Below are 26,588 nucleotides of genomic sequence, written 5' to 3'. Positions count from 1 at the left end.
GTAGGACCTCATCAGGACAACCTGGAGACCTACCTAGGTATGGATCTAGTGTCAATACCTATTCTAAATATAATTACCCACTCATTGCCTTTTTTATCTGAAATGTAATTACCAAATTACTATATGGTTAACCACGTGAGACTAAGATTCTTCCTGACTATTTGCATTATAAAATTCTTAATACAATTTATTTGATTACTCTTAATTTGGAAGTTAGTACACGTATATGCTGCAGTTAACAGACATTTAGCATCAGTCCAAGAAGAGAATTAGCTTCTTTATTTTAAAGAGTACGTTCGAGTTATTGAATATTATTGAGAATCTTTACATGCTAACAACATAACTGCAGCCAATTTAAACTATTGGCTAATTGTTTATCTCAGAAAAATTAATAAAATAAAATTTGTTCTTTTTTGTTGCTGAGTAATCATTCTCCCCCCATTAAGTAAGCATCAGGCATGTATAAAGCTCGCTTATAATTTAAATTTTTTGGTTTTACCTAAGTTCAAATTAAGATGCTTTCATGAAACACAAAGTGTCATTTAGATTTATTAAAGATTAGATTAAACATTTATTTATATAGATGAGTTGCAAATCATAAACATGACAAGTGTTTGTCCAATCAATGAAAGAATAGTGCACATGAATTTTTCATATTTATTTATCCTACTTAAGCTTAAGTTGGGGTAACCATCCACTCAGATGAATAGACATAAGGAAAACAGATAAATTGTAATTACCTGAAAGGCTGAAACAGCATATTAGATACTTTCTTTGAGTTATACATGAGTTTGACCATGCATAGATTAATGAGTTGATGGGACAATGAAAGAGTAGGTAACAATCAAAAAATCCAGATGTCATGAATGTAGTCACATAGACATTGTGATTTCTCAAAAGTTAAAATGAAATTAGCTGATACATTTGCTTGTACACGAATTAGAGCTTAAGCAACGCATTTCTCATTTTCATGAAATGTGATTGGGATGGATGACACATGGGGATCCCAGAAATATCTTTTATTTTGCGTGTAGAAACTAGTCTAATAAAGTTGATCACCACGTGGACTGTTAGTGATCTTTCTAGTTTCGATGACAATGCTTTGTCTGTTACGTATCTTTTTCATTTCCTGCTCCCATAGGAATTTGGATTGTGAAATTCTTTTTTTTCTTTTGGTATTACCAATCAATCCGTTTTTACTCTGCATGTAGTAACCAAATACTTTATACCAAAAAGTGATGGGGCAAGCTTTCCGTTGAACATTAAAAAATGTGTCCTTACCAAACTATGCTAACTTGTGGATGGTTAGGATTGGTAAATTTCATCTTCCATCATATTTCCTTTACAAGGAAACATGAAAGCCATCTTTTTTAAACTGAGTTGTTCTCAACATCTTAATAGAAAAGTTTTTGACTTGATTAATGCTTCCTTTGGGGACAAAGAAGAAAGAAGAGATTCAACTTACTAGGTATATGTAGTACCACGTGGAGATGACTCATCTTTGTGCACTAAGAAGGCTACTTTTACTCCCCTATGGTTAATTTGGCAAGAAATCTCAACCACAAAATCTGAAAGATTAATAAATTCTACCAACCAACACATCTTCTAACTGATGCAAAGATAAGCAATGTCCGGCCAAAATGGACTACAACCATTTGATATAAACTAGGTTGATGTTAGTTGATTTGCTTTCTCCCTTTGATATAATCTAAAGGGGTAAAATAGACATTGGACATGTGAGAGGGTATCTAAACATTGAATGGAAAGATGATTAAAAGATCCTAATCAAGGTATGGCCCCTTCTATTGTTAGATTAGCTGGTTATGAAGAATCTAGATGGTTGCTTAGCTTGATCAGTAAAGCTATTATACCCAACCACCTATTTCTCTTTATTGGTGCAAACTATATTTATATTTACGTTTATGTATATTACAATTCATAATTGCATTATGGATTTATGATAAGATTTTGGAACTCTTGATGTCTTGTCATTTGCTTAACAGAATCTTTGCTTTAATAGTCAACACTTACTCAGCTTGTGATAAGACATTCACCAAAGGAGAGAATTCCATGTGTCCACTCTGCTATTTTCAGTTAAAAGGAGCAAAGCAGAATGATTAAGAAAGGTTTAAAGTGATGATCTGGCTTAAGGTCAGCCTTAACTCAAGGGACAATGGACATCATGGAATTGTAGCCATCAGTTTTTGATCAACAAATTCTGAAAAATCTTAATTTCCCTCATTTACTTTTCATTAGAATTTAAGCTACTCCTACGTATATAATAAGTAAATAAACCGTCTTTCCTTATCAGAACCTTTATTTTGTCCACCCAATGAATTATAAAATTGGAAATTTCATATTAAGATATTGATTCTCTAGTAGTTATAACCATTGAGGTCTCTCAAAATAGCTTACAAAATTTACAAACTTCTTTCATTATCCATCACGAAGCAAGAAAAGGTAGGTGCATGTCATTATATTACAAAAGCAATGTAGAACATGAAATATACCTACCAACCTGTAAGTGTTGGCCCCGCTAAGCATGCAGATGTCAGCTAATGCCGGTTCTCTGGTGGAGGTTTTCCTCCTTTTATCGTTTTATTTGTTCTCTCTTTAGTTTTGGCATGTGAACTTTGAATTGCTTTGGAAGCAAAGATCACCCGTTATGTATGATCATATGACAGAAATCTCAACGACCCGAAAAATTGAGTTAAGGCACAAATCATTGAACAATGTATTATTGAAGGCACACATCATATTATTACACAAGAAATGTAAGAAACATTATTGAAGAATCTAATGGAACATGAAAGCATTATTGAAAGTTGGCAGCCAACTTGATAGTTTTTTACGATACACTCGCTGCCAACCCAAGAAAAAACAGAAGAAGGGATATGGTCAAGATACTGAAGTACATTGTTTCATTTATGAAGAAATGAAGTATATTATTACGCATTTTAGCCTATGAATTGGTTACTGGTTTATACTTTTTCATAATTTTTAGGACAGTTAGAGTGATATGTACATTTAACATAAGTACAATTCAAATAGTAGACACTACAAAATTCAAATATTAGGTACTAAAAACATATGAAGAGAGAATCGACATGGCATGCACTTGGTAATGAGTATATACCACTTTGTGATCTCACAAGGATTAAGGAACATGACCTTTCTTGTCTTAGAGTACATTCAATATGGTCTACATTTCAAGAATGTCTCACCTTGATGTATCTTGACTGGGGGCAAAAAGAATCCATAAGAGTCAAATTGATAATGAGTGCAGTGAACGTGTATGGAAGGGCACGTGGATGTGGGTCATAGGGTTCCTAAAACCACTTCAGTGGGAATAACTAACAAACATTTACATTATTAGACCTAATATTCAATTTTATAAGTAAATATCTAGATCTATCTCATCCATAGATAGAACCTTCAATTTGTGCAGCAATATAATAAGATAAAATGTGCTTAACAAACAGAAGAGAATTAATGTTCATCTAAAATAAACTCAGCAACAACAATGTGCAATGCAGATCCTATGAGAAACACTTCCTCATCAAGAAGAGAAAAAGGGGAGTGATTAGATATCACTTTCTCATTTCTGATTTCAATGCTAAACAGTTTTTGAGGAATCACTTCATCTGCCAATTACTTTCTTCACATTTTCCGCATGCTGATGTAAATTTTCGTTTCTCATTGTGAAGTGTTCTCCTTTCATATCAACATATTCATAGCATATGTGTCTGCTGCCTTTTTTTTTTAGTAATTTGCAATCTATCTATTCATAATATAAAAATTAACATGCAGGCTCATTGGCTCTTCAGCAGCTTAATCTTGATCTTTTCCATATATCATGAAATTTAATGTTATGCACATAACTTGCACTTAGTCCCTCTAACAGCTATCAGTATTGGATTGCAGGCTCATGAATTTATGGCTTTTGAGTAACTAGTTTGAACAGTTACACTCTAGGACATATTATCTATCTTTCACAATAAAAGGGAAAATCAATTTATGTGGAAGGATTGAATAGAATTGCACATCAGTATTAGGTTAATCTTCTCTGTTTCGGCACTTTTAATTTGATTACTGAAATATGTGAATTTGTGATAGGTTTCTATTATTCCAGTGGTTTGAACTTTGAATCACTATTTGTGGGAAAAGGAGCATCACAAAATTATTTCTTTTAATGATTTTGCCCTGTTGATGAACATGTACAATTTTACTCGATTCAGTAAAATTGTCATATTTTAATTACATTATTTCAATTCCAGAACAATGTGTTGCATGTAAATCGAGAAAAAAAAAATCTAAGTTCGCAGTGTTTGAATATGTACTCTTTCAAGCATTATTGACAATGATTAATTTAAATTGATGCCATTAGTGTCAGCTTATTATAATTCTATTAGCCAGCTACGAAAATTTCAACAATTTCTTATAGATTAATGTTAACTAGTCTAAACTATTATTATCAACAGTCAACACCTCCTTTGTTGTCTTCTCTTTTTTCTCTTTCAACTTCACTCAATCTAGTTTTTCCTGGATCCAGTGAATGACATTTCATGACTTTAGACTGTTAGACATCTGTTCTTTTTGATAATTTTCATTGAACAGAACTCAAATTGTTTCTGTCCTTCCCCTTCCTGTTTATCAACAAATTTTGGGATTTTATTTTTAAAAAAATAATTTTCAAACAAGAACAGATATATTTTGTAGAGGAGTGTGATAAATTTTTATTCTTAGACTGTATAGAGCTAAAGTGTAATACAAAAATTAAATATATCTTATTCACAAAAATAAATTACATATTTTTAAAATTCGGACCAGTGATTGACTCAATCAGATTGCTGATTGCTGGTTAAACCGTATGAATTAATAATTACTAATATCTTTAAATCTAAATGAATATCATTGAATTGTTTTTCTTAAAAACTTTCAAGACGATGCGAGTCTACGTCTAGTTAATTCCTACGTACATATGCTAAACCAAATTACCAAATATATAGAACAAAACCACTCAGTCAACTGTTTGTTTTAAACAATCATGCCAATAAAAGGCAACAGCCCAAACGAGCCATTATAATCTAGACAGTAAAACATGAACACTGAAGTAGCTAAATAAGCAAGCAAAGATTAAGCAGGTATTTGTGAATCACAATTCAAAGAAATTTATTAGACACTCATTCTTCTTCATAGCTGAAAAAAATAGTAGTTGGTAGAAAACCAAAGAAATGTAATCCCACGGTACCAAAGCCAATTGCTTCAGTTTTTTTTTTTTTTTGGAGTAAAATTGCTAAATAGGAGATGCAGTCCCAAGACTACTGGATAAGAAGTCAATGATATGCAAAAGATTCTCAGGTCAAACACTACTTAGTGGTAGTCGATTTTTAGTAGTATCTAATTTGACTTTAGACTTTACTTTGGGTACGCAGAGACTCATTAGAAAAATTTCACCTCTTTAAGTAGGTATGTCCAATCACTTCACTTTAATGCCAAATTAAGGATTCAGAAGAAGAAAATATATTATTGATAAAGGGTGAAAAATAGAATAAGCTAATAATTAATAACTGAAAATTGCATCAGGTTGCAAGCATGGAGAATAACAGTACACTGTACAGTGTACCCCACTCATGGCTGACTTCAGATTATTTCTCAGGTTCCTTCGTGTATTTTATCATAACAGCAAACCAATATACTCTATCTAGTAGCTATGAATATTGGGAAAAATGCAACTTGATTTTTATATATCAGGGAGAAGGTGAAAAAACTATACATGTTCCAGAACCACCCAAATAAGTAGATACTTTTGTTAATTAAATTAACATGTGTTGCTGAAATGAAATGATACATTCCTTGGTTTTCTTGATACTAGTGAGTGGCCTCATATTTGACGTAGGATGAGATTATTTTTAATGCATCCCACCTTTCACAGAAGTAATTTGATAGGTCTTGCCACTACCTCTGATCAAAGATTGTCAGCATTGTATCCAAATGACAGTTTCACAAGATTTTCGCATCCTTAACTTTTTATTCAAGTCACTTTCACACAGGTATAGCTAAACAACTTCAGAAAACCACCCATGCAAAAAGAACATACAAAATCTGACATTTAAAATTGGTTATTTAAAACTAATTTTAGAAAGAGACAGTTACATTTTGCACGTGAGTGATATACAAATTTCATCTTCTATGTCTTATTATAGATCCAAAACGCGCGCTCTCCCATTATTTTGCATGTTCTTTAACCAAATAACCAATATCAACTGTTTCTGAATATTCCTATTGTGATGCAAAGACAATTATTACATAGAGTTGGTTAATGTCTGCTTAATAGCTGATTTTTACTATCACGTTTTGGTTAATAACTGGTTTGTATATGTATGCATTCTGTGCAGTTGGTTAAAAAAGCTAAGTGAATAGATCGATCTATATATCTAGTTAAGGTTAATTGTTATATGGGTATATAGTGTTAGTTAGCTTAAAATATCAAGTTAACAATATTAATTAGCACTATGCCTATCAACATAGATAATTTTGTTATTCTATTTTTTTTCCATGAATATAATTAAGAGTTAATCATTCATACATTGTCAGTGTAAATTTTTTTACACTGGTAACCAATCATATCTTTTAAATTATTTTATTTTATTTTTATTTCATTAAATAAGCAACTGATATGACACTATTAAGAGATATGATTGGTTGTCAGTGTAAAAAAACTTTACACTGGCAGTGTATAGGTGATTAACTCTATAATTAATATAATGTTATAAAGTTGACAAACAAAAATTAATTTATATTTGTAAAGTATAGTTTCTGTTGATTAAACATTACTTTAATGCAGACAAAAACCAAACTTAAAACTAATTAATCTATACTAGTATAGTATAAGTTATATAAGAAAAATATTAAGTTAGTAATTTAAGTTAAGTTAATTAAAAATTACTTGGTTAACTTGAGTATGACAAGCTTTAAAATTAATTAGAAGTTATAATTAACAAATAATAATTTTAATAAATTTTTATTTAGAATAAAAATTATAAAATTAGCATAACCCAGTCTTACTAAGTTACCTACATATAGTTGACTTAGTTATCATAACTTAGTCTTTATTACTAAGTTAGTTAAATACGTGCATAATAGTATAAGTATAAATTTATATTAAATTAAGAGTTAATCACCTATACATTGTCAATGAAATTTTTTTACACTGGCAACCAATTAGATCTTTTAATTGTGCCATGTCACTATAAATACATTTATTTTTAACAGTGACATGATACAATTAAAAGATCTAATTGGTTGCTAGTGTAAAAAAATTTTACACTGACAGTATATAGGTGATTAACTCTTAAATTAATTAGGTAAGTATCTTATCTAGAAAAATTAGGTACTTTATATTAAAATTTATCCTTAAATTGGTGAGTTTTATATATGTGATTTAATTGTATGTGTTGCGTTATTTATTTATTTTTAAGTATATTTAAAATTAAATTTATGCATGTATTGAGTGAATCTTAACTTTCCATTTGAGATTCAATATAAATGATTAAACTAATTTAATCATTTCTATTGAATCTTGAATTATCTGTTTGGACAATTTGAGATGAATAATTATTTTTATGTTTGTTTAATACGTACAAATTAATTTGATAGAATTTCAGTTTATTACATTTTGTATTATTTTTTGGGTGACTATCATGTGGTGCAATTTAATGTCACTATTTTCATTTTGTATACTAATCTATTTGATTGTAAAATGTTTTATAGTTTAGGTAGTATAAAATTATTTTTGGATGTTTAGTTACTTGATTATGTTAACATGTAACTTTAGCATGTACGTACTTATGATTTTCTTTTGATAATATATGTGTGGGATCCTTATTATTTAATTTTAATGCTTTGATTTTAGCTAATTTGGTCCATTGAGGGCTTATATAGGATATTCACATAATTTGGTTCATTAAGAATTCATTAATTGACTTAAATTGAAAATTAATTGTTTAGTGTATGTAATTTGTAGTTTTATTTTGAGATTGTGATGGAAAACACTTGAAGAAGTGGTTGATAATCTCCTTCAAGCTCCATCTTTACTTTCACTCTTTCTCTTGAGGTTCTCAAAGGAGAATTCACGAAAGCACTTCAAGCTCCAAAAGCTTGATTGAAGCAACTCCAAGTGGTTCGGTTTCTTCTTGAAGAAGAAGAAGAAGAAGAAGAAGAAGAAGAAGAAGGAGAAGAGAGGTGCCAAGGCACAAAGGAGGAAATCCTTTGTGAAGGTTCTTAAGAAGAAAGGTTTTCTCCACGGATTAGACTCTTGAAAAGAGAGAGAATTTTCTAAATTATATTTCTCATAAAAGGTTCAAAAGTGAGTACAAAGGTTAAGGAAAGACTTATATAGAGTAAGGAAGCTTGTGGAGCAAGCTAAGCTAACCATGGTTCAAGGGAACCATGGTTGACTTAACTTGACCGTCCACCATAGTTTGGGAGGCTTGTGGAGCAAGCTTCTAACTTAGTAACTTGGGAAGCAAGCTAAGTTAGAAGCTTGTAGCACAAGCTTCCCAAAGGCGCAAAGGAAGCTAGTAAATCGGGCCAAGAGAGGGGTTGGCGGCCAAGGCTCCAAACTCCATATTTGATCCAATCCAAATAATTTGGAATTGGTTTAGTTAGGTTCACCAAATGATGATGAGGTCTAACTAAATCAATTCCTTGGAAAATATGAAGCAAAACAAGCCTAATATGTAAAATTTAGCCTAGGCCCAACCCTTGCCCATTTACTAGTTGTACCTATACACCTTGTTAATTGTCACCCCACTTCTACTACTGAAAATGTAAAAATGAATGACCTATAATACAAGGTCAAATGGAGTAAAAGTCTCCAAAGAACCTACCCTAAATAGTCAATAGAATATCCTATAAAGAAAGAAATAAAGTGCCTTACAAATACAAAGGAAAAAATGAACTTATACAAGAACTACCATGTACAAATGATAAGAAAGGTCCTCAAATTTAACTCATTCCTCTTGAGTCCTTTAATGTATCACCTCTTGGTCTTCTTGGCCTTGGCATGATTCCATCAAATTGTCCCAAAATAGACATGTCATATAAAAAATTATACTTATAAAATTAATTATTGCATAATTAATTTTGTATGTACTACAAACAAAATCGATTACACATTAACCGATCTTGTATGTTTTCATAATCCATTTTGTATGAAACAACTGATTTAAAAAATAGACTTTTAAAATCGATTCTCACTCAATTTTAAAAATTCATAACTACTAAATTGACTGTTACAAAATTAGGAATACAACTAGTTTTAAAAGTTCAAAATAACTAATTTTAAATGTCTTTATTGCATAATGAAGAGAAAGTGAAAGACTTAACTTATTTCCTTATAATATCCTACACTTCTCTCTCTCTCTTTTTTCTTCCCATGTATCTCCGATTTTTTTTGTTGTAAGATATATTTTAAGATATTAACAATGTATGATATGATTAGTATATAATTTTTTCATTTTAATATTTGGTCAAAGATTTAATGTCTAGTTCACATGTATGTAAAAAAAAAATATATTAAGAGAAATTAATTCCTTAAATAAATTTGAATGTCTATAAAAATTAATTCATCACTTTCGACTACGTGATACTGTAGTGTACCCTTAAAAATATGTTTAAAGACATTGTTGTATTGTAGGAATAGCATTATCATAAAATAAAATTAAAAAAAAAATCCTCATTAGTCTATGTTCACTTGCTTTATGCATGATTCCTTGGTGCCAAAAGAGGGCATTCAATTTTCAAAAGGTGTGGAAGGATATGTGATGTAAGACTGTTCCAGTTTAATAGAGCCCAAAAACTTGCCATTGGATATAAGATATATGACTGCGTCCTCTGGTTCTGGGCCTTCTGGCCATTACTCGTGTGTTTAAATGTCGTAAATGTAAGTTTTTTCAACAAGGCTTTTTTGATGCATACCATTTTCTTATTTGGGTTGGCTCACCATTTCATCTTAAATTTTTCATTAAAAAAATAAGTGTTTAATGATCATTCATATTAAATTTAAAAGTTTTTAAACTATAGACTAGTAAAAATTATTATTAGTATGACTTTTAAAATAATAAACTAAACAAACTTATCATAAATGATGAATTGTGATCGAATGTATCGTATATAATTTTTTTCCATATAAAAATAATGATATTGTTTAAGCCCAAAAATGTACCGTTTTCCCATATATATACTTCATTATAATGTTTGAGTCAAATTTGGTTCTTTCCTGAAATTCACATGTTGCAATTCTCTAATATATGCTGTTCCTATTCATGATGGCCACATGGTAAAATAAATTAAAAAAGATAATGCTATAATTCCCACACAAATAATACATTATAACAACACTTTAACTAATGCATTTTAGTGCTATTTTGCAAAAGAAATAATGATATTATGAAGGGAAATTATTGCATGTAAATAATATATAAAAAAAAATTTATTGCATGAAAAATTTATGACAAAGCTGTGGTTTTCATTGTAAGTAAGAAATTCAGCATAATTTGTTTTTTTTATATTATAGACATGGTTGACACTGCGAAGATGTTGCTTGCAGGCCGAGTTGTTGGTGCCTCCCCTAGCAAATTCTCCGATGTTGATTACACCTCGTAGGGGGGCCTAGTTGGGTTCCGAGCTGGGCTCTGGCTAGTCGACGTGCCCGATGTTGGGTTTGGACCCGGTAGCTTGATCGTGGCGAGAGTGGTATCCTCGCCCTCTTCCGCATCCCCGTCCGGCGTGCCCTCCTCTGTTGGCCTGGGATCGTTGGACATATTGTCCTAGATGATCGGCCTGTACGAGTTCTTCGATTTTGTCGCGCAATGTCCAACACTCTTCAGTAGTGTGGCCGAAGTTGCGGTGGTACCGGTAGTGTTTGGACTTGTCGACGTTCGCCAGGGTGTGTGCCAGAGGTGGCAGGGAGATGAGGTCGGTGTTAGCTACCTCGTCAAGGATGTGGATGCAAAGTGTGTTTAGGAGAGTGTAGAAATCGTAACTTGGTCCCTTACCTTGGCGTGATTGCTTGAAGTTGGTCTCGTTGGAGACCCTGAGCTTCTCCTTCTGGTTGGTGTTTTTGCCATTGCCTGGTTTTGCACGCATTTTGTTGCGAAACTCGGCATGCCCCTCCATCTATATGTACCCAGCGGCTTGTGCCCATAGGTCGTCCATGTCATTGGGTGGTCTCCTGCAGAGACTATCAACGAAAAGGCCTGGTTTGAGCGCCATGAGCATGGAGTGTAGTGTGACCTCGGGGTTGAGGTTCCGAATCTTCACAAACACGTTGGCAAAGCGTTCCATGAATTTTCGAAGAGACTCGGTGTCACCTTGTTGGAGGTTGACCAAGGCGACCGAGGTGATATGATGTGGGCGGCTGGTGGCATACTGAGTTATGAATTGGCGCGAGAGCTCGTCCAAGGTGTTTATCGATCTTGGAGGTAGCTGGGTGTACCAGTTCAGAGCGGGGCCCTTCAGGGAGGTAGGGAACACACGACACATGATGGCATCGTCATCGGTGTATAGGTTCATCTAGGTGATGTACGCATCCAGATGCTTATCCGGGTCCGAGGTGCCTTCATACCGGTCAATATTCAGTGGTTTCCATCCAAGTGGGAGGGGTGTCTCCATGATGCCATCGGCGAAAGGGTGGCGTCTCGTGCCGATCCTTGGACCCGAGGTCTAGAAAGGCCCTTGTCTAACGTTTGCGGTTCTGCGCGGTGTTGGGACATGTGACCGATTCGTCTGAGGTGGGGAGAGCGATTGGTGCTCGTCCTCGGGGGGATCATCTGATGGTGACCATCGTGGAATCTGCGCTCGGATGCGCTCGTTCTCGGCTCGCAAAGCTGCGATGTCAGCTTCGTGTTGCGCGCATGGCGGCTATGGCGGCAACATTTTGCTGTCGCATGATCTTGATCTGCTCGGCTAGGGTCTTAGTGACGGTGGCTCCGTCCATGTTGGGCCCGTCGTGCTGAGTGTTGGTGAGCGGCTTGTTGTTGCTGTGGGTGGAAACCATTGTTGCGGCTGAAGGGAATTTTTTCTTCGGCCCCAAGGTGGGCGCCAAACTGTTCTTACCTGAGATCGGTGGGTGAGACGATCTCTGTGTAAGATCGGTGAGCCTCTTCTACTTGGTACGTCTGCTGCTTCGAGATGGGAGTGGTACCTGCAAAAGAGACTCCAATGCTTAAGTTAGTCTTTGTGAATGTATGGGTCTCATATATATAGTGCACTTATCTTGATATAATTAGAATTTTTCTTCTGTTGATAATTGAGTTAGTTAGGATATGATAAGATCTCCTTCTTATCAACTTATCTTATCTGTTGGAGAGATGGGCCAACCTTCCGAGTTGGCGTGGTCCGAGCTCATCGTCAGCAGGGTGGGCCCTGGTGCCGATGTGGGGGGGTACTTATTACATAAAAAAATTACGTGAATTTTCATTACATTTTTTCTATACGTGAAATATTCTATGAAAACTTTTGACATAATTTTATTATTTTTATTTATTTTAAAACTATTTATAATTAATAATTCAGATAATTAATATTTTATTATGTCATTACAATTTCAATTTGTTATAATTATTATTTTTGGAAAATTTTGAAAATAAATATTATGAAGAAAAATCATTACAAGTTAATAATATAAAAAATGAAAATTTATTGGTTAGAGAATTTATGGAGAAATTGTTCGCTTTATTATACCAGAATTTTAAGAAAGAAATTTTAGATTAATTTTATTGTTTATATTAATTTTAAAATAATTAATAATTAATAATTAATAAAATTAATATTTTAGATATTATTACGGTTTCAATTTGCTATAATTAATGTTTTATTCTGTGAGAAATCTTGTAAGAAAATAATATTTATGAAAAAAAAATTATTGCATGCAAACAATATAGAAATTAAAAAATGATTGCATGAAAAATTTATGGCAAAATTATTCGTTTTATTATTTGTATTCATTTTAAATCTGCTCATTATTAATAATTAGTATAATTAGTGAATAATATAAGTAATGATTTATCATTGTCATTATAATTTGAATTAATTTGCTATAAATAATGTTTTTGTTTTGTGAGAAATTTCATAGGAAATAATATAATGAAGATGAATTATTGCATGCAAATAATATAGAAAATGAAAAGTTATTACATGAAAAATTTATGATAAAGTCCCTTGTTTTATTATAAGTGAGGAATTAAGCATTATTTTTTTTCTTATTTATATTACATAAAAAAAATTACGTAAATTTCCATTATAATCTTCTATATGTGAAGTATTCTTGATGGAAATTTCATGAAAAAAAAATTTAGAGTAATTTTATTATTATATTCATCTTAAAACTATTCATAATTAATAATTAATATAATTAATATTTTATTAAGCCATTACATTTTTAATTTGATATAATTATTTTTTTTGGAGAAAAATATCAAAAATATTATTATGAAGAGGGATTATTTCGTATAGATAATATAGAAAAGTTTTAAATATGTTTTTTCTCTATCAAATTTAAGATAAATTTATTTTTAGTTTCTCAAATTTAAAATTATTATTTTTAATCATGTAAATTTTTATAAATTTTGTTTTTGTCTCACTAATTTATCAATAATATATCTAAAAGTGACATATTGAACCAGTTATATAGTATCAATTAAATTTAATATGATATTTTTATTAACAAGAGTACTAGAAAGTAAATTTTATGCAGCAATATTTTACAGATTCTCTAATAAAATTTAAGTAAAAGAATTTTTTTAGAATTATAGAGATCAAACAGACCAATTTTAAATTTGAGAAATTAAAAATAATTTTATCTCAAATTTGAGAAACTAAAAATATATTATTTATGTAGAAGTTGTTAGCTACAAAAATTTTGAAAAGTAAATTTTAGAGTAATTTTATTTTTTTTATATTTTAAAACTACTCATAGGTTATTGTTTATTATTTCTACATTTTTTATCATTGTCATTTTTTTCAAAATTAATAATTTATTAATTTTTTTTTCATTTTTATCCTTGATAATTAATGTATGTTTATTAAACAATATGTTTTCAATGTATCTATTTCTTTTCTAATTATTTAAAGAGTATAACAGGAAAGTAAGTAATAAGTACTTTAAAAAATTAATATATTAATTATTTTTTAATTTTTATATATAAATTTTAAACGTAAAAAAAAAACCGAAAGGAGTAATGATATTCTGTATGTTGGAAAAAGCCTTGATGCAAACAAAAAATTCCACTTTTCAAAAGCACAAATTTTTACAGTTTTTGTTTTAATATTGGTTTGAGAGACTTGAAACATCATCTCAAATACATGTATCACTATGTTATCGAGAAATTAGTGTACAATTTGTTAATTATGGTTGACATTATTTTTAATTAGGATTGGAGAGTTTTTTTTTGTAATAGTATCTATTTATATTTAATACAAATCTCATTAATATAAATTTAAATATATTATGAAGATAAATTTGTAATTCCAATTAAAAAATAAAACCAATTACACTTAAATTTTTCCTTTTGAACTTTATAATTGTGATTAACTACATAATTAAAAGTAAAATGTTTAGATCTTATAATAATAATAATAATAGTTAAAAAACCTTTACAAAAATAAAAAGTAAATTATATTGATGAAAATGGTATTTAAAGTTATATTATTTAATACATTTCAGTTTTTGAGGAAAGTAGTGGAAAAGGTGGATTTCAGTGGGTGAGAATATCTGATTAGAAGGAAAGATTATTGAAAGGAAAGGAGGCAGACATTGCATGACTTATAACTTTTCACATTATTACTGATGACAAGTGGACGGTGGGCTTTCTTGGATGGCGTTGGGCCCAATAAAGGCGGGCCGTTGAATCCACAGACGCTGTTTCGGAAAACCAAAACCGCCATTGAATTTGGGTTAGCCAAAATTCCAACGGCAGTCCACAGAACACAACCAACCAACGAGGTCGAGTAGTTAAGAGTTAAGACCCTACTCTCTTCCCTTTGTCGTCTCCGCAACGCATCGTCATTATCGCTGTCACTATATAAACCCCACTTTACTCTCTTTTTTTCTTGTTCACTTTCACCCAACCTTAAACCTACCCACCTTTCTTCCATTCAACAACGCCACCCTCCTCTTCACCTTCCACCATGTCTAACTTCAAGAGCAAGTACCATGGTATCCCTTTGCTTCCTTCCATCTATTCTCTTACCAATTCTGTCTTTTTATTATAGATCTTAATTTTTGTAGCTTTTTATTTTCTGATCCTTTTTTTTTTTGTGTCGATTTAGATCTCAGAGATTCAGATCTGGCTTTCTGTGGATTTTTTTTTTATTTTGTGAAAAATTAGTTTGTGATGATTGTTAATCCATGTGATCTTTTTTACTAGGGTTTTTGTTCTAATATTGTTTGAAGGTTTGAGTATCTTTTTACTCCCTCACTAGATGAATTTGTTTTTGTCTGTCAAATTTAAAATTGGAGTCTTGTAATTTTAAAAAATCTTATTTTTGTCTGTTTGTTTTAGGGAATTTGTCGAACAAAGTTCATCTTTTATTAAATCTGTTAGCACAAAATTCACCTGTTAGTTTCATTTTTATTGAAACATAGCATTAAACTCGATTGATCATGTACAATTGGATCAATCTGGTACTATCTCAATTGTAGTAAAAAGATCGATTTAAAATTTGAAGAACCAAAAATAATTTTACCCAACATATTTGAGTCTTTTTTATATTTTGCATCAGGATTGATGTTTTTTTTTTTCTTTTCTGTTTAACTATTTTTAACCCCACAAGACATCCTTGTTCAACTGATAAGGTTCAACGATTTTTTCTTAATTTGTAACTGATTTGGGTTTGGCTATTATGTATTGAAATGTTTAATTTTGGGGAATTTTGGAGTTGTGGTATGGTTAATACTTGTTTGGTGTTGTTAATTAATGGTTCGGCTTGCAGATGAGCTTATTGCCAACGCTGCTTACATTGGAACCCCCGGAAAGGGTATTCTTGCTGCTGATGAGTCAACGGGAACAATTGGCAAGCGTTTGGCCAGCATCAATGTTGAGAACGTTGAATCCAACAGGCGTGCTCTTAGGGAGCTCCTTTTCACCGCTCCTGGTGCTCTTCAATATCTCAGTGGAGTCATCCTCTTTGAGGAAACCCTCTACCAGAGCACAGCTGCAGGTACTCTCAACAACTTTGTTACACCTTAATTTGTTTGATTCATGAATTGGCGAGCATTGCATCATTGGCTTTTAACATGCATTCTAATTATGTCTTGTATCAATTTTTTATGTTGATCATTGCAATTTTGTAGTGACCGTGCACATTGGTTGCTATTTTACAGTTATCATTTATATTGTAGAAAATTGCTACCCAATGCAGTAGATGCTACTGCAATTGGGCTGTAGTTTTGGTTGCAAGCTGTTTTTTAAAGGACAAAAATTCTATAGGTGTTTTTGGTGTTCTTCTTCAATTAGAGTTGAAGTATTATCGTGTAATTCATGTACACCTTTATTAAGAGGATTATCAAAGTGAAACCCTAAATTCTAAATCCTAAATCCTTAACACTAAAATTACCTAGGAAATTGTGTCTATGTTTTGTCCCTTTTAAAACCTTGATGCCAACATTTTTTTTTCTTCACTTTTCCTTTTGGGGTTACCAATTTGCTTTAATTTTTCTGGTGGGTTGTTTTTGTTGAAATTAAGATGGATGATAGTGGCATTGCTTTTAAACTGACATTGCTGTGAATGGACATTATGTAGGCAAGCCCTTTGTGAATGTCTTGAAGGAGGCTGGTGTGCTTCCTGGTATCAAGGTTGACAAGGGCACAGTTGAGCTTGCTGGAACTAATGGTGAAACCACCACTCAAGGTCTAGACGGCCTTGGTCAGCGTTGCGCCAAGTACTATGAGGCTGGTGCCCGTTTCGCCAAATGGCGTGCCGTGCTGAAGATTGGCCCCAACGAGCCATCTCAGCTGGCCATCAATGAGAACGCCTACGGCTTGGCCAGATATGCTGTAATCTGCCAGGAGAATGGGCTGGTTCCCATTGTGGAGCCTGAGATCCTTGTTGATGGAGCTCATGACATTAACAAGTGTGCAGATGTCACCGAGCGTGTCCTTGCAGCATGCTACAAGGCTTTGAATGATCACCATGTCCTTCTTGAGGGTACCCTATTGAAGCCAAACATGGTGACCCCTGGATCTGATTCTCCAAAGGTTTCCCCTGCGGTGGTTGCTGAGCACACTGTTAGGGCCCTTCAGAGAACAGTGCCAGCTGCAGTTCCAGCTGTGGTTTTCCTGTCTGGTGGTCAGAGTGAGGAGGAGGCATCCCTCAACCTCAATGCCATAAACCAGGTCAAGGGGAAGAAGCCATGGTCACTCTCTTTCTCCTTTGGAAGGGCACTTCAGCAGAGCACCCTTAAGGCATGGGGCGGAAAAGAGGAGAATGTGAAGAAGGCTCAGGATGCCCTTTTGGTGAGAGCCAAGGCTAACTCAGAGGCAACTCTGGGAACCTACAAGGGTAACAAAGATCTTGGTGACGGTGCCTCAGAGAGCCTCCATGTTAAGGACTACAAGTACTGATCAAAGTTGGTGTTGTTTTAAAGACTAGTGCGGGTAGGAATCGGTATCTTATGGGTACAACCCCACGTTATTGAGTATTATGGTTTGAACCGTCCCAGAATAATCGTTTGAAATTTTGCTTTTTGTTTTCCTACCTTTATATCATTTTAGTTCCAGTGTATTGGTCAAACCTGTGCAAAAGGGAGGGTGTAACTTTGTTTTGTTGAAAGACACCGGGCTCATTCAATGAGGCTTTGTTTTTATTTTGCAATTATCTGCCTTTGTTTTCATATTTATATATGCCTACCATCCATTATTTCTCTAAATTATTTGTTAGAATATCTTTAGATAAACTTGTTTTTCTTTGTTGATATATCAATGTCATTCAATTTTATTTTTCGATATTTAGTCATTAAATCTTGGTTTTGTTGCGTTTGACTTCAGCTTGGCAAATTGCTTATGATAAGTAAAGGTTTGTTAGTGTCTCACTGTCTGGTATATGTCCCATGTTTTGAGTGCCAATAAATGTACCTCTGTTTATTCTTTATTCAAGAGACATCATTTTCATAAATGAAAAAAAAAACTAATTGGGAAAATGAAAATAATTTTTGCAAGCAGTTTTGAGTCTTAAGCAACCTTTATTTCTGTGAGAAAAATGATTTATTTCTCTCCTTTTTAAAATTACAATTTGCTTATCTTTCTTTATTTTCTTTGATTAAGATGATTTTTATTTTGTTAACCTTTTAGTTTTTTGTTAATTCTGATACATAGGTCATATTTATGTTCACTTTTATTCTTTTATGTATTTCTTTGTTTTGATGGCATATGATTGGTAAGTTTAGAAGTGTAACATAAGATGCCATGGCTGGCCTAACACCTTTATTTAGAAAAAAATGAATTTTATTTTGAAAATAATCATTTATAGTCATAATAAAGGAGACATTTCATTTGTACACGGACTTGTAATCAGGCTGATGCTACAGATACTGTTTTCTTACGTGTCTAATGCTTTCTTTTTCTTTTCTTCTTTTGTTATCATCTTCCAACAAAAAAAAGAAAAGAAAAAAACACTCTTCCTCTTTGAATATTCTTTATAACCATTATATAATTTTTTTCTTTTTCTTTTATTTTATTTTTATCTTTTTAAGTAAAGAGGTATGAAATGCGTCTTTTCTTCTAGTATGTATAAGTTGTATTTTTTAATGTAAAAAAAAATTACTTTTCTTTCATTTTTTTTTACCGGCCATTACTTCTCTTGTATCTTAAGCCTTCTTTATTTGAGAGAAGGTAACCGGTGTGTGGAGTGGCTCGTACAATTAGGATCAATTTCTAAATAATTGCTTCACAATTGAAAATTTTGTCCTCTTAGTTTATGTTTTTATTGTTTGTTGACCGTTTTTTTTTTTGTTATTAACTTGTTTTAAATTTTTGATTGGTTAAGAAAAGCCTTATTTAATAATCGTTTGAAAAAAAAGTCTCTAGAAGGTTTGAATATCCGGCAATCTTTCTCCAACAAAAATGACATTTATTTAGCCTACAATTCTGCTCATCTTTTTTTAATTTTTATTTTATTTTTCTTAATTCAAAATGAAAATGAAACTGTTGAAGTTCATCTATAATAATTGTTTGAAAGAAAATTCTCCGAGCTAGAAAATATTTGAGTATCCAACAACCCTTCCTCAAGAAAAATGACTTTTTTTTTTAGCTTGTAGTTATGATTTCACTTATTTTATATCATAAGGTAAAATACGCAACTAATCGGGACTGATGTTTGAGTCATTCACATGCTACGATCAGAGTTGTATTTTTTTTATTCGAGAAAAATGACTTTTTACCTGAAATTTTGCTTATTTTATGCCTTAAATGAGTTAAATCCAAATATCAAATATATAGGTAACTGTCTTAACCCAACTCATTCTAATAATGAGCCAAGAAATAATCAACTAGCTGAATACACTTGGATTGGTAGGTCAAATAATTGGCTCATCAAAATTTGGAAGAAAAAAGAAAGAAAGAAAAACTAAAAAAGGAAATACAAAAAAAAAAAAAATCATCAGAACTGTATAATAATGTAAATACGTATGGTAACGTCAATTCATCATGTACTCACCATTCACCATGTAATTATCCTTTTAGTGAATCTATTTTTTGTATTAATTTAATTTAGTAATGTGATTAGAAGAAGAAAATAAAGTACACATCTTAACTCATATTTATTGTTTTCCATGAAAAATGTTTGGTGACTCTAAATTACAATTCAAACACACATTGAGTAGGATAAGTCGATATAATCTTTAATTACACTGAGCAAAGTTTTAACCATCGAATCCACTTGCAAAGTAGTAAGTTTACATTAGGAGTGACAACTCCTTTTACTCAATTTATAAATTTAAGGCCATTTTTCTTTCCACTTTTCTAAAATAAAATGGTTTTCGCTTTGGACATAAGCGATTTTGCTTTTTGGATCTATAGCACTGATAGGGTTATTTTATGGTATTTGTCTAAGGAGATATTTTTGTACTTTTTGGCTTCCGCTTTGGGTCTAAGCCCTCATAATTTTGTTTTTGGTCATCACCTAAAAAGTCTCTATAATATTAGAATATGTGTGTACTTTTATAAGCTATTTTTTCTCTTATTTTATTGATGTGAAACTTGTTTGTATTTCAACACTACGTAGATACTTTTTATTCACAACTCACGATTACAAGTCAAGTTCAACTACAAAGTATTTGATCTTATGCAGAAGCTTTAACATCAAGACTTTGGTTGATTATTTTTCATAAAATATTTGACAAGTTGCTATTGTCCTTATTGCGTTTATAATATGTTATGAATGGTTTAAAAGGTACGTAGTCTGTTATTATAAGAATATTAAAATATGATAGCCACAAGAGTACATATAGGGTATTGAGAAATAATACCAAACTCATTTTTGATTGATGGGTACATCTGAATTGTTCATTTTGTTTCAAGTTTTTGCTCAGTGTTTTGTTGTGATTTCTCTTTTGTCCCGTTTAATAAGCTTTGTTCATTTATGAGGATTTCAGATTTGATAAGTGAAGTCGACACATACTAGAACTTGCACCAAATTTGTAGAAGGAACAATGGTGACAATATTTGCGGAAAAGAAATGATACCAAACTTTGGATGATAAGTTTCTTTAAGCTATGAAATTAAATGAAACAAAAATATTATCACTGCCACCAACTCACAGCACTAAAAGAAAGTGTTTGTATTTCGAACACAATACAATAAGGAATTGGAAAAGTTAAAATGCGAAAAATTAAATGTTTGTATATTGAACAACATCGTTGTAAATTAAAGTGTAAGATGCGTATGTATCAAGAAAAAAGTGGCAGATGTAATTATAGTTATATTTAAGACTTTACTTATCATTTATTTAAGTTTTATTTATTTCTTTACTGTTTATTTATATCAATTTGATCATAATTGTTTAGAAATTTAAAATAATTTATTATTAATTTTTACAAATGTGACAAATTTAAAATTTTTAGGTTAAATTACACTTTTGTCCTTCTTTTTTTATGGATATGTAATTTTGTTCCCTTTATTTTTAAATAAATACATTTAATCTCATTTTTAAAAATACATAAATTTGGTCTTATTGTAATTTTAATGTTCATTGATTGTTAATTTTTGATGTTGTGTGTTGATTTATCATCACTTAATTAATGTGATATTTAATGACATGTCATATAGGGATAAAAATAAAATGAAAAATATAAAAAAAAAATGTATATATTTTTTACCATTGATTGACATTTAATTTACTAATAAAAATCTTGTTTACATGTTTTTCTAGTTTTTTTTCTGATTTTTAAATATTATATTACTAAATGTTACTTAAGTACGTATAAACGTTAAAATTAAAATATGAGTAGATTGTAATTTAAGGAGAGGACAAACATTTTATATTTTTAAAATTAGAGAGATTAAATATCATTATTTTAAAATAGGGGCCAAAATTGTGGGTTGATGAAAATAGATAGACTAAAAATACAATTTAACCTAAATTTTTAAATAAGAAATTGACAATTTAAATTTTAAAAATACCAATCTTATTTAATGCACTTAGTTCAAATAAAAAATCTCATTAAGATGATAAATGGGAGCGCTATTTACTATAAATATGATTAAAGAAATTTTAGAAATTAGTGTATATTATTACATATGAAATTCTAAAAATTAAATGCATATAACAAACTTTCTTAATATATGAAAATTTAAATTATTTAGCTTATATATAAGGTTAAATTACACTTATGATCTTTCCACTTTTATTAATTCATAATTTTAGTTTCTCTACTTTAAAATTGAGACATTTAGAATACAAAATTTTGATCTTATTGTTAGTTAGATGTTTGTTCATAGTTAAATTTTAACGTTACTTAGTAATCTATCATCACTTAAGTGACATGATATTTAACGATGTAACATATATGAACAAACATTAAAAAAAATAACATACAAATTTTTTTTATTTATATCTATTTTATTAATGACTGATAATTATTTTATTAATAAAAATCTTATTTATATACTTTATAATTTTTCATTTCTAAATATCATATTATTAAATGTCACAGGGTAAATATTTAAACTTAATAATTAATAGATATTAATTTAATGAAAGGATGCAAAAAAATTTGCATTTTTACAATAAAAAAAATCAAATGACTATTTGAAAATAAAATACAAAAATTACATATCGAAGTACAATTTAACTTATATATATAAATCGAGAGTTATAACACTCGAACACACTATTGTAAACATTCGTTCAAATTTATCAAAAATCATAAAAGTTAGTTAATGTCACATGGTATTTAATGTCTCAATTTTGTAGTTATATAAAAAATAATCTTCAATAATAATGTGTTAAACAGAGTATATTAGAGAATGCATTACCGAGACTTTTTGTAAGAAAAAATTAAGTACCATTTTAGATTTATAGTATAATAATAATTATTATTATTTTTATTTATACTCTAATAATATATTTATAAGTTGTTTAAGTAAAAAAGTGATCTAACTGCTAGCATTTTATAAACTATGTGCTTTAATACTTTATTTTCATAATATATATATATATATATATATATTAAGGATTGAGATGGCCTGCAGTTTAGTAAAAGCTACAGAAAATGGTCCTCCTTGGTTAACATAGCCGAAAAGAGATACAACAAAACCACATGGGAATTGGGAACGAAGCACTAGTGGTAAAGTGAAAATCAATGTCCCATGGTAACAACATGTTATGACCCCCCCAAGGAAAACTACCCTACACCCCAAAAACAAAAATGGAACTGATCAAACTCTGAATCTAACTGCAACACGTCTCTATCACACTAGACGGGGCTATGTTACCATATCCTGTTTTCTGCAAGGACTACTACATAATATATGCACATACATATATGATACATTCTTATCAACATGTCTCTAAGAAGTCATTCGTTCCTACACGCCTCCTTAACTGGCCAAAAAAGCAACGGAGGCAAATTCCGCACAAAAGTAATCATCCACTACTTGTAAGTAGTTTAAGATCTGACATATCCCCATATCTGAACAAGGAGTATTACTGAGACCAGTACAATGGCGGAAACTGCAAGAACATAAGACCACATGGCACGGTTAAAGGAAACCTTTGATGTGTAGCGGCTGTTTTTCACTCCCGAGATGGATTTTACAGTTGCAAAATGTTGCTGATTTGTCTTTCTTATGTCAGCTGACTCAGCTGATGCTTTCTCTGGTTCATCCACATCATTAGTAACGGTGGAACTCTCATCAGCTGCAAGGTTTTCAGAAGCCTTCCTCTCCTGCAAAAGTGGAACACATAAGTCTCACAACATGCAGTGACATCTATGAATTTGACATGCAAGTTATAACTTACCCCAGAAATGATGGATTTTGAATTCTGGTCTTCTGGGGCACAAGCACAATTCTCATCTTTCGTCAGGGAACCAGGCGGGCGCCTAACGACACCCAATCGTATTCTCCTAGGTGCGATACCTTGCAATTGTGCCACCTTGTTCATGTTTGGCTCATTTCGTCCTTGACGAGCCCTTATTCTGATTCCAGTATCACCATTAACAAATGTATCAAAGTTTCTTGGTTGCTCATAATTGTTGACCACATTGTGCACTTGGCCCATACTATCATCATTTGAGAAAGCCATCTGGTTATTGTTCTGAAACAATCCTACATTGCTGTTTGGCTCAACTGCCGCCTTAGGATAATCAAACCCTTGCAGATGCTGCAGCAGAAAATAACACTGATATTATACACGTGGAACATTCAGACCATGCTAAATAAACTCATTAAATAGATATAAATATAAAATACAGATTGCAATTTAGTGTCATTTTAGATAGAGGACTATTAACATAAAAACATGAATGAATAAAGGGTTAGCGCTACTGCTCACCGTTATATTGGCCATTTCGACATCTGAGTCACTGCCTGATCCATTGTCCTTAATGTTAAGCAAGGATGAGCTCACATCTAGACTGCTAGTATCATAGGAGAACGCATCCCAATTAATCGATTCAAAAATGTTTGAAAAATTTGTCTCATTTGTACCATACTGAAGTTCGGGTTGATTGTTAGTTTGATAATAAATTTCTTGTGGGAAGTGCGCATGGACAGGAGAGAATAATTTGTCATCCAATGGCTCAGTTGTGTTAAAAAATATGTTCACATCAAATGGCAGATCCTCCTGAAACCAACAAATTCAATGTCTTGAATAAAATTAGGGGGTGGGTGAAAACGAAAGGGAAAAAAAAAATTGAAACTCAATGAGCCAATCTAACCTCAGCAGCTGGTTCTACAATGTGTTTTAGTGCACGGGGAGCATCACATCCATCACTATGGCAATCACCCGGAGATATAATGTTGGATATCGCTTCCTCAGAGTTCTCAGTGATAACTGCTGGAGGCTTATCATCTTCAGTAACCTGTGAGGAAGATGCTGGAACCAGAGCTGAATCGGATGGTATTTCGTCTGGAGAGTAATTGGCAGTTGTAGGAGTTGAAGTATTCCGTTCCACATCATCACCGTTTGAACATTCAATACTCTCATCTTGTTTCTTAAATAATCGACAAAGGACATATGGATTCTGCAATAAGTCAAATCAACCAAATTGAAAAGTCAGCACCATATCATCATCATCAACATGTACACTCTAAGATAGACATAATATGCAGTAGCTTTATGTTAAATAATAAGTATAGACCCGTAGGTACACTATTGCATAAGGGTTGCAACAGTTGGACCAGAGGTAATGGAAATGATTAATAGTGCATTGAACTAGAAAAATGCAACATAAGAACACAAAGACATTGTTAAATACATTAGTCAACATGGTTTGACTCAGTCAGCAAACAATAACATGCTTCATATATTAAAACCATGAGAATTTTACTGAATAGTAGAAGTGGTAAAAGAGCAACCCTCGGACTTAAAAAAAAAAAAAAAAAAAAAGAGAAGAAACAAAGTAACAAACCTTAAAACAAAATTTTAATAGCTGAGCGAATCAACTTTGCTTTATTCAACTATCACAGATATGTAAAGTGATCACTCTATCCAACCTCGAGCCAAATAGAAGAAGAAACATAGATCATCATTCATCAAATCAAACATTGAGGATCTTATACACTTGGGCGAGGGAGAAAAAGAATACAGCTATTAAAGTTTACAACGATTCAATGTCAAAACACCATGACTACAAAGATCAAAAAGCAAAAATACCAAACAACAAAAGTTGGAGATAAGACTATACCTGTCCAGGATTGGTTCCATCAAGCTCCTTCAAGGTAGGCCTGTACTCGTGCATAACCCAATTGGTCCTCTTCCCCTTGGGAGCACGACCAGTATAGAAAACCAGAGTCTTCTTCATCCCAATCAACATGGAGCCAGACTTAATCCTTCGATCCTTCCCCGTAGCCTTCCAATACCCATTATTCGTAGCTCGGTTCAACCTGTGTCCATTCGGATACTTCCGGTCCTGCGGACAGAAGAAGAACCACTCTGGATCCTTGTTCCGTACCACTGACATATCTACAATAAACAAACAACCCCATCCCCCACAAAACCCAACAATCAAGAACAATATAAGCAAATCAAACAGCATAGCCATCTTCCACATCCATGTTTACCATTAATTCCATTTCCAGCTATTCAAAACTACCTTTCCTCCCAAAACAAGGATAAAACTTAATCATACTACCATAAACACTTGATCTCAAACAAAAATCAGCATTTCATCTTGATAAATGATAACCTCAGCTATCCAACAAAATAATATGCTGATTTCCATTGGAGAACATCAAAATAAGTGTATTGAGTTTAGTTCAAGAGAAACATCATAATTTTTATTTTTATTTTTAAATCAACAGTAAGAGCAAAATTAGTAAAGTAAAAGACAACAACTTTCCCAATTACAGATAAACCCCAAATAAAATTTCCCAAAGAGAGGAAGAAACAATACCAGGCAAATCCCAAGGCTCCCATTTGCAGACATCAACTTCACGTATAACCCAAACGTCGTCCCCATTCCCGTTGATCTTGGAGCGGAGGTAGTAATCAATAAGCTCCTCGTCGGTGGGACGGAAACGGAAGCCTAACGGCAAAGTGTTGAGGGACAGCACCGCCGTACGCGGCGACGGGTAGCACTCGACGACGGCACCCATGACGGCTAAGCGAGCTTTGACAAGACCCAGAGAGGCAAAGAGAGAGAAAAGGAGAGAAAGGGAAAATCTTTAGGCGAATTGGAAGTGGGAATCAAAGGGATTCTTAGGAGAGTATAGGTGCTTTTTGAGTTTTCCGTCGTGACCTCACGGTTAAAGGAAGTTGCTGAGAAAGTGAAAAGAGAGACTCATTTTTTTTTTCTCAGCACAAACACAAACACAAACACAAACACAAACACAATGGTTTGTAAAATATAAATTCCTATCCTCGTA

The 26,588-nt window shown here is 32.1% G+C and overlaps 3 protein-coding genes across 3 annotated transcripts; 1 reads left to right on the top strand and 2 right to left on the bottom strand.

The window, feature by feature from the left end:
* Window positions 1-11,181: 11,181 nt before the first annotated feature.
* Window positions 11,182-11,577, bottom strand: LOC145952196 (uncharacterized). The gene has a single exon (XM_083064420.1). It carries the CDS (start codon window positions 11,575-11,577, stop codon window positions 11,182-11,184), a length of 396 nt encoding a protein of 131 aa, XP_082920546.1.
* A 3,442-nt stretch (window positions 11,578-15,019) lies between these two features.
* LOC109790705 (fructose-bisphosphate aldolase, cytoplasmic isozyme) lies at window positions 15,020-17,877 on the top strand. Its single transcript, XM_020349904.3, has 3 exons — window positions 15,020-15,220; window positions 15,997-16,224; window positions 16,807-17,877. Exons 1-3 carry the CDS (start codon window positions 15,193-15,195, stop codon window positions 17,625-17,627), a joined length of 1,077 nt encoding a protein of 358 aa, XP_020205493.1. The 5' UTR covers window positions 15,020-15,192; the 3' UTR covers window positions 17,628-17,877.
* Window positions 17,878-22,763: 4,886 nt separating this feature from the next.
* Window positions 22,764-26,588, bottom strand: LOC109790704 (NAC domain-containing protein 62). Its single transcript, XM_020349903.3, has 6 exons — window positions 26,117-26,588; window positions 25,409-25,686; window positions 24,440-24,745; window positions 24,055-24,345; window positions 23,521-23,883; window positions 22,764-23,446 (listed from the first exon to the last, which is right to left on the bottom strand). Exons 1-6 carry the CDS (start codon window positions 26,316-26,318, stop codon window positions 23,168-23,170), a joined length of 1,719 nt encoding a protein of 572 aa, XP_020205492.1. The 5' UTR covers window positions 26,319-26,588; the 3' UTR covers window positions 22,764-23,167.

Source organism: Cajanus cajan, chromosome 9 (genome assembly GCF_000230855.2).
Source record: "Cajanus cajan strain Asha chromosome 9, NIPB_CcT2T_4, whole genome shotgun sequence".
Taxonomy (NCBI): domain Eukaryota; kingdom Viridiplantae; phylum Streptophyta; class Magnoliopsida; order Fabales; family Fabaceae; genus Cajanus; species Cajanus cajan.
This window is presented reverse-complemented; position numbering and strand designations above follow the sequence as displayed.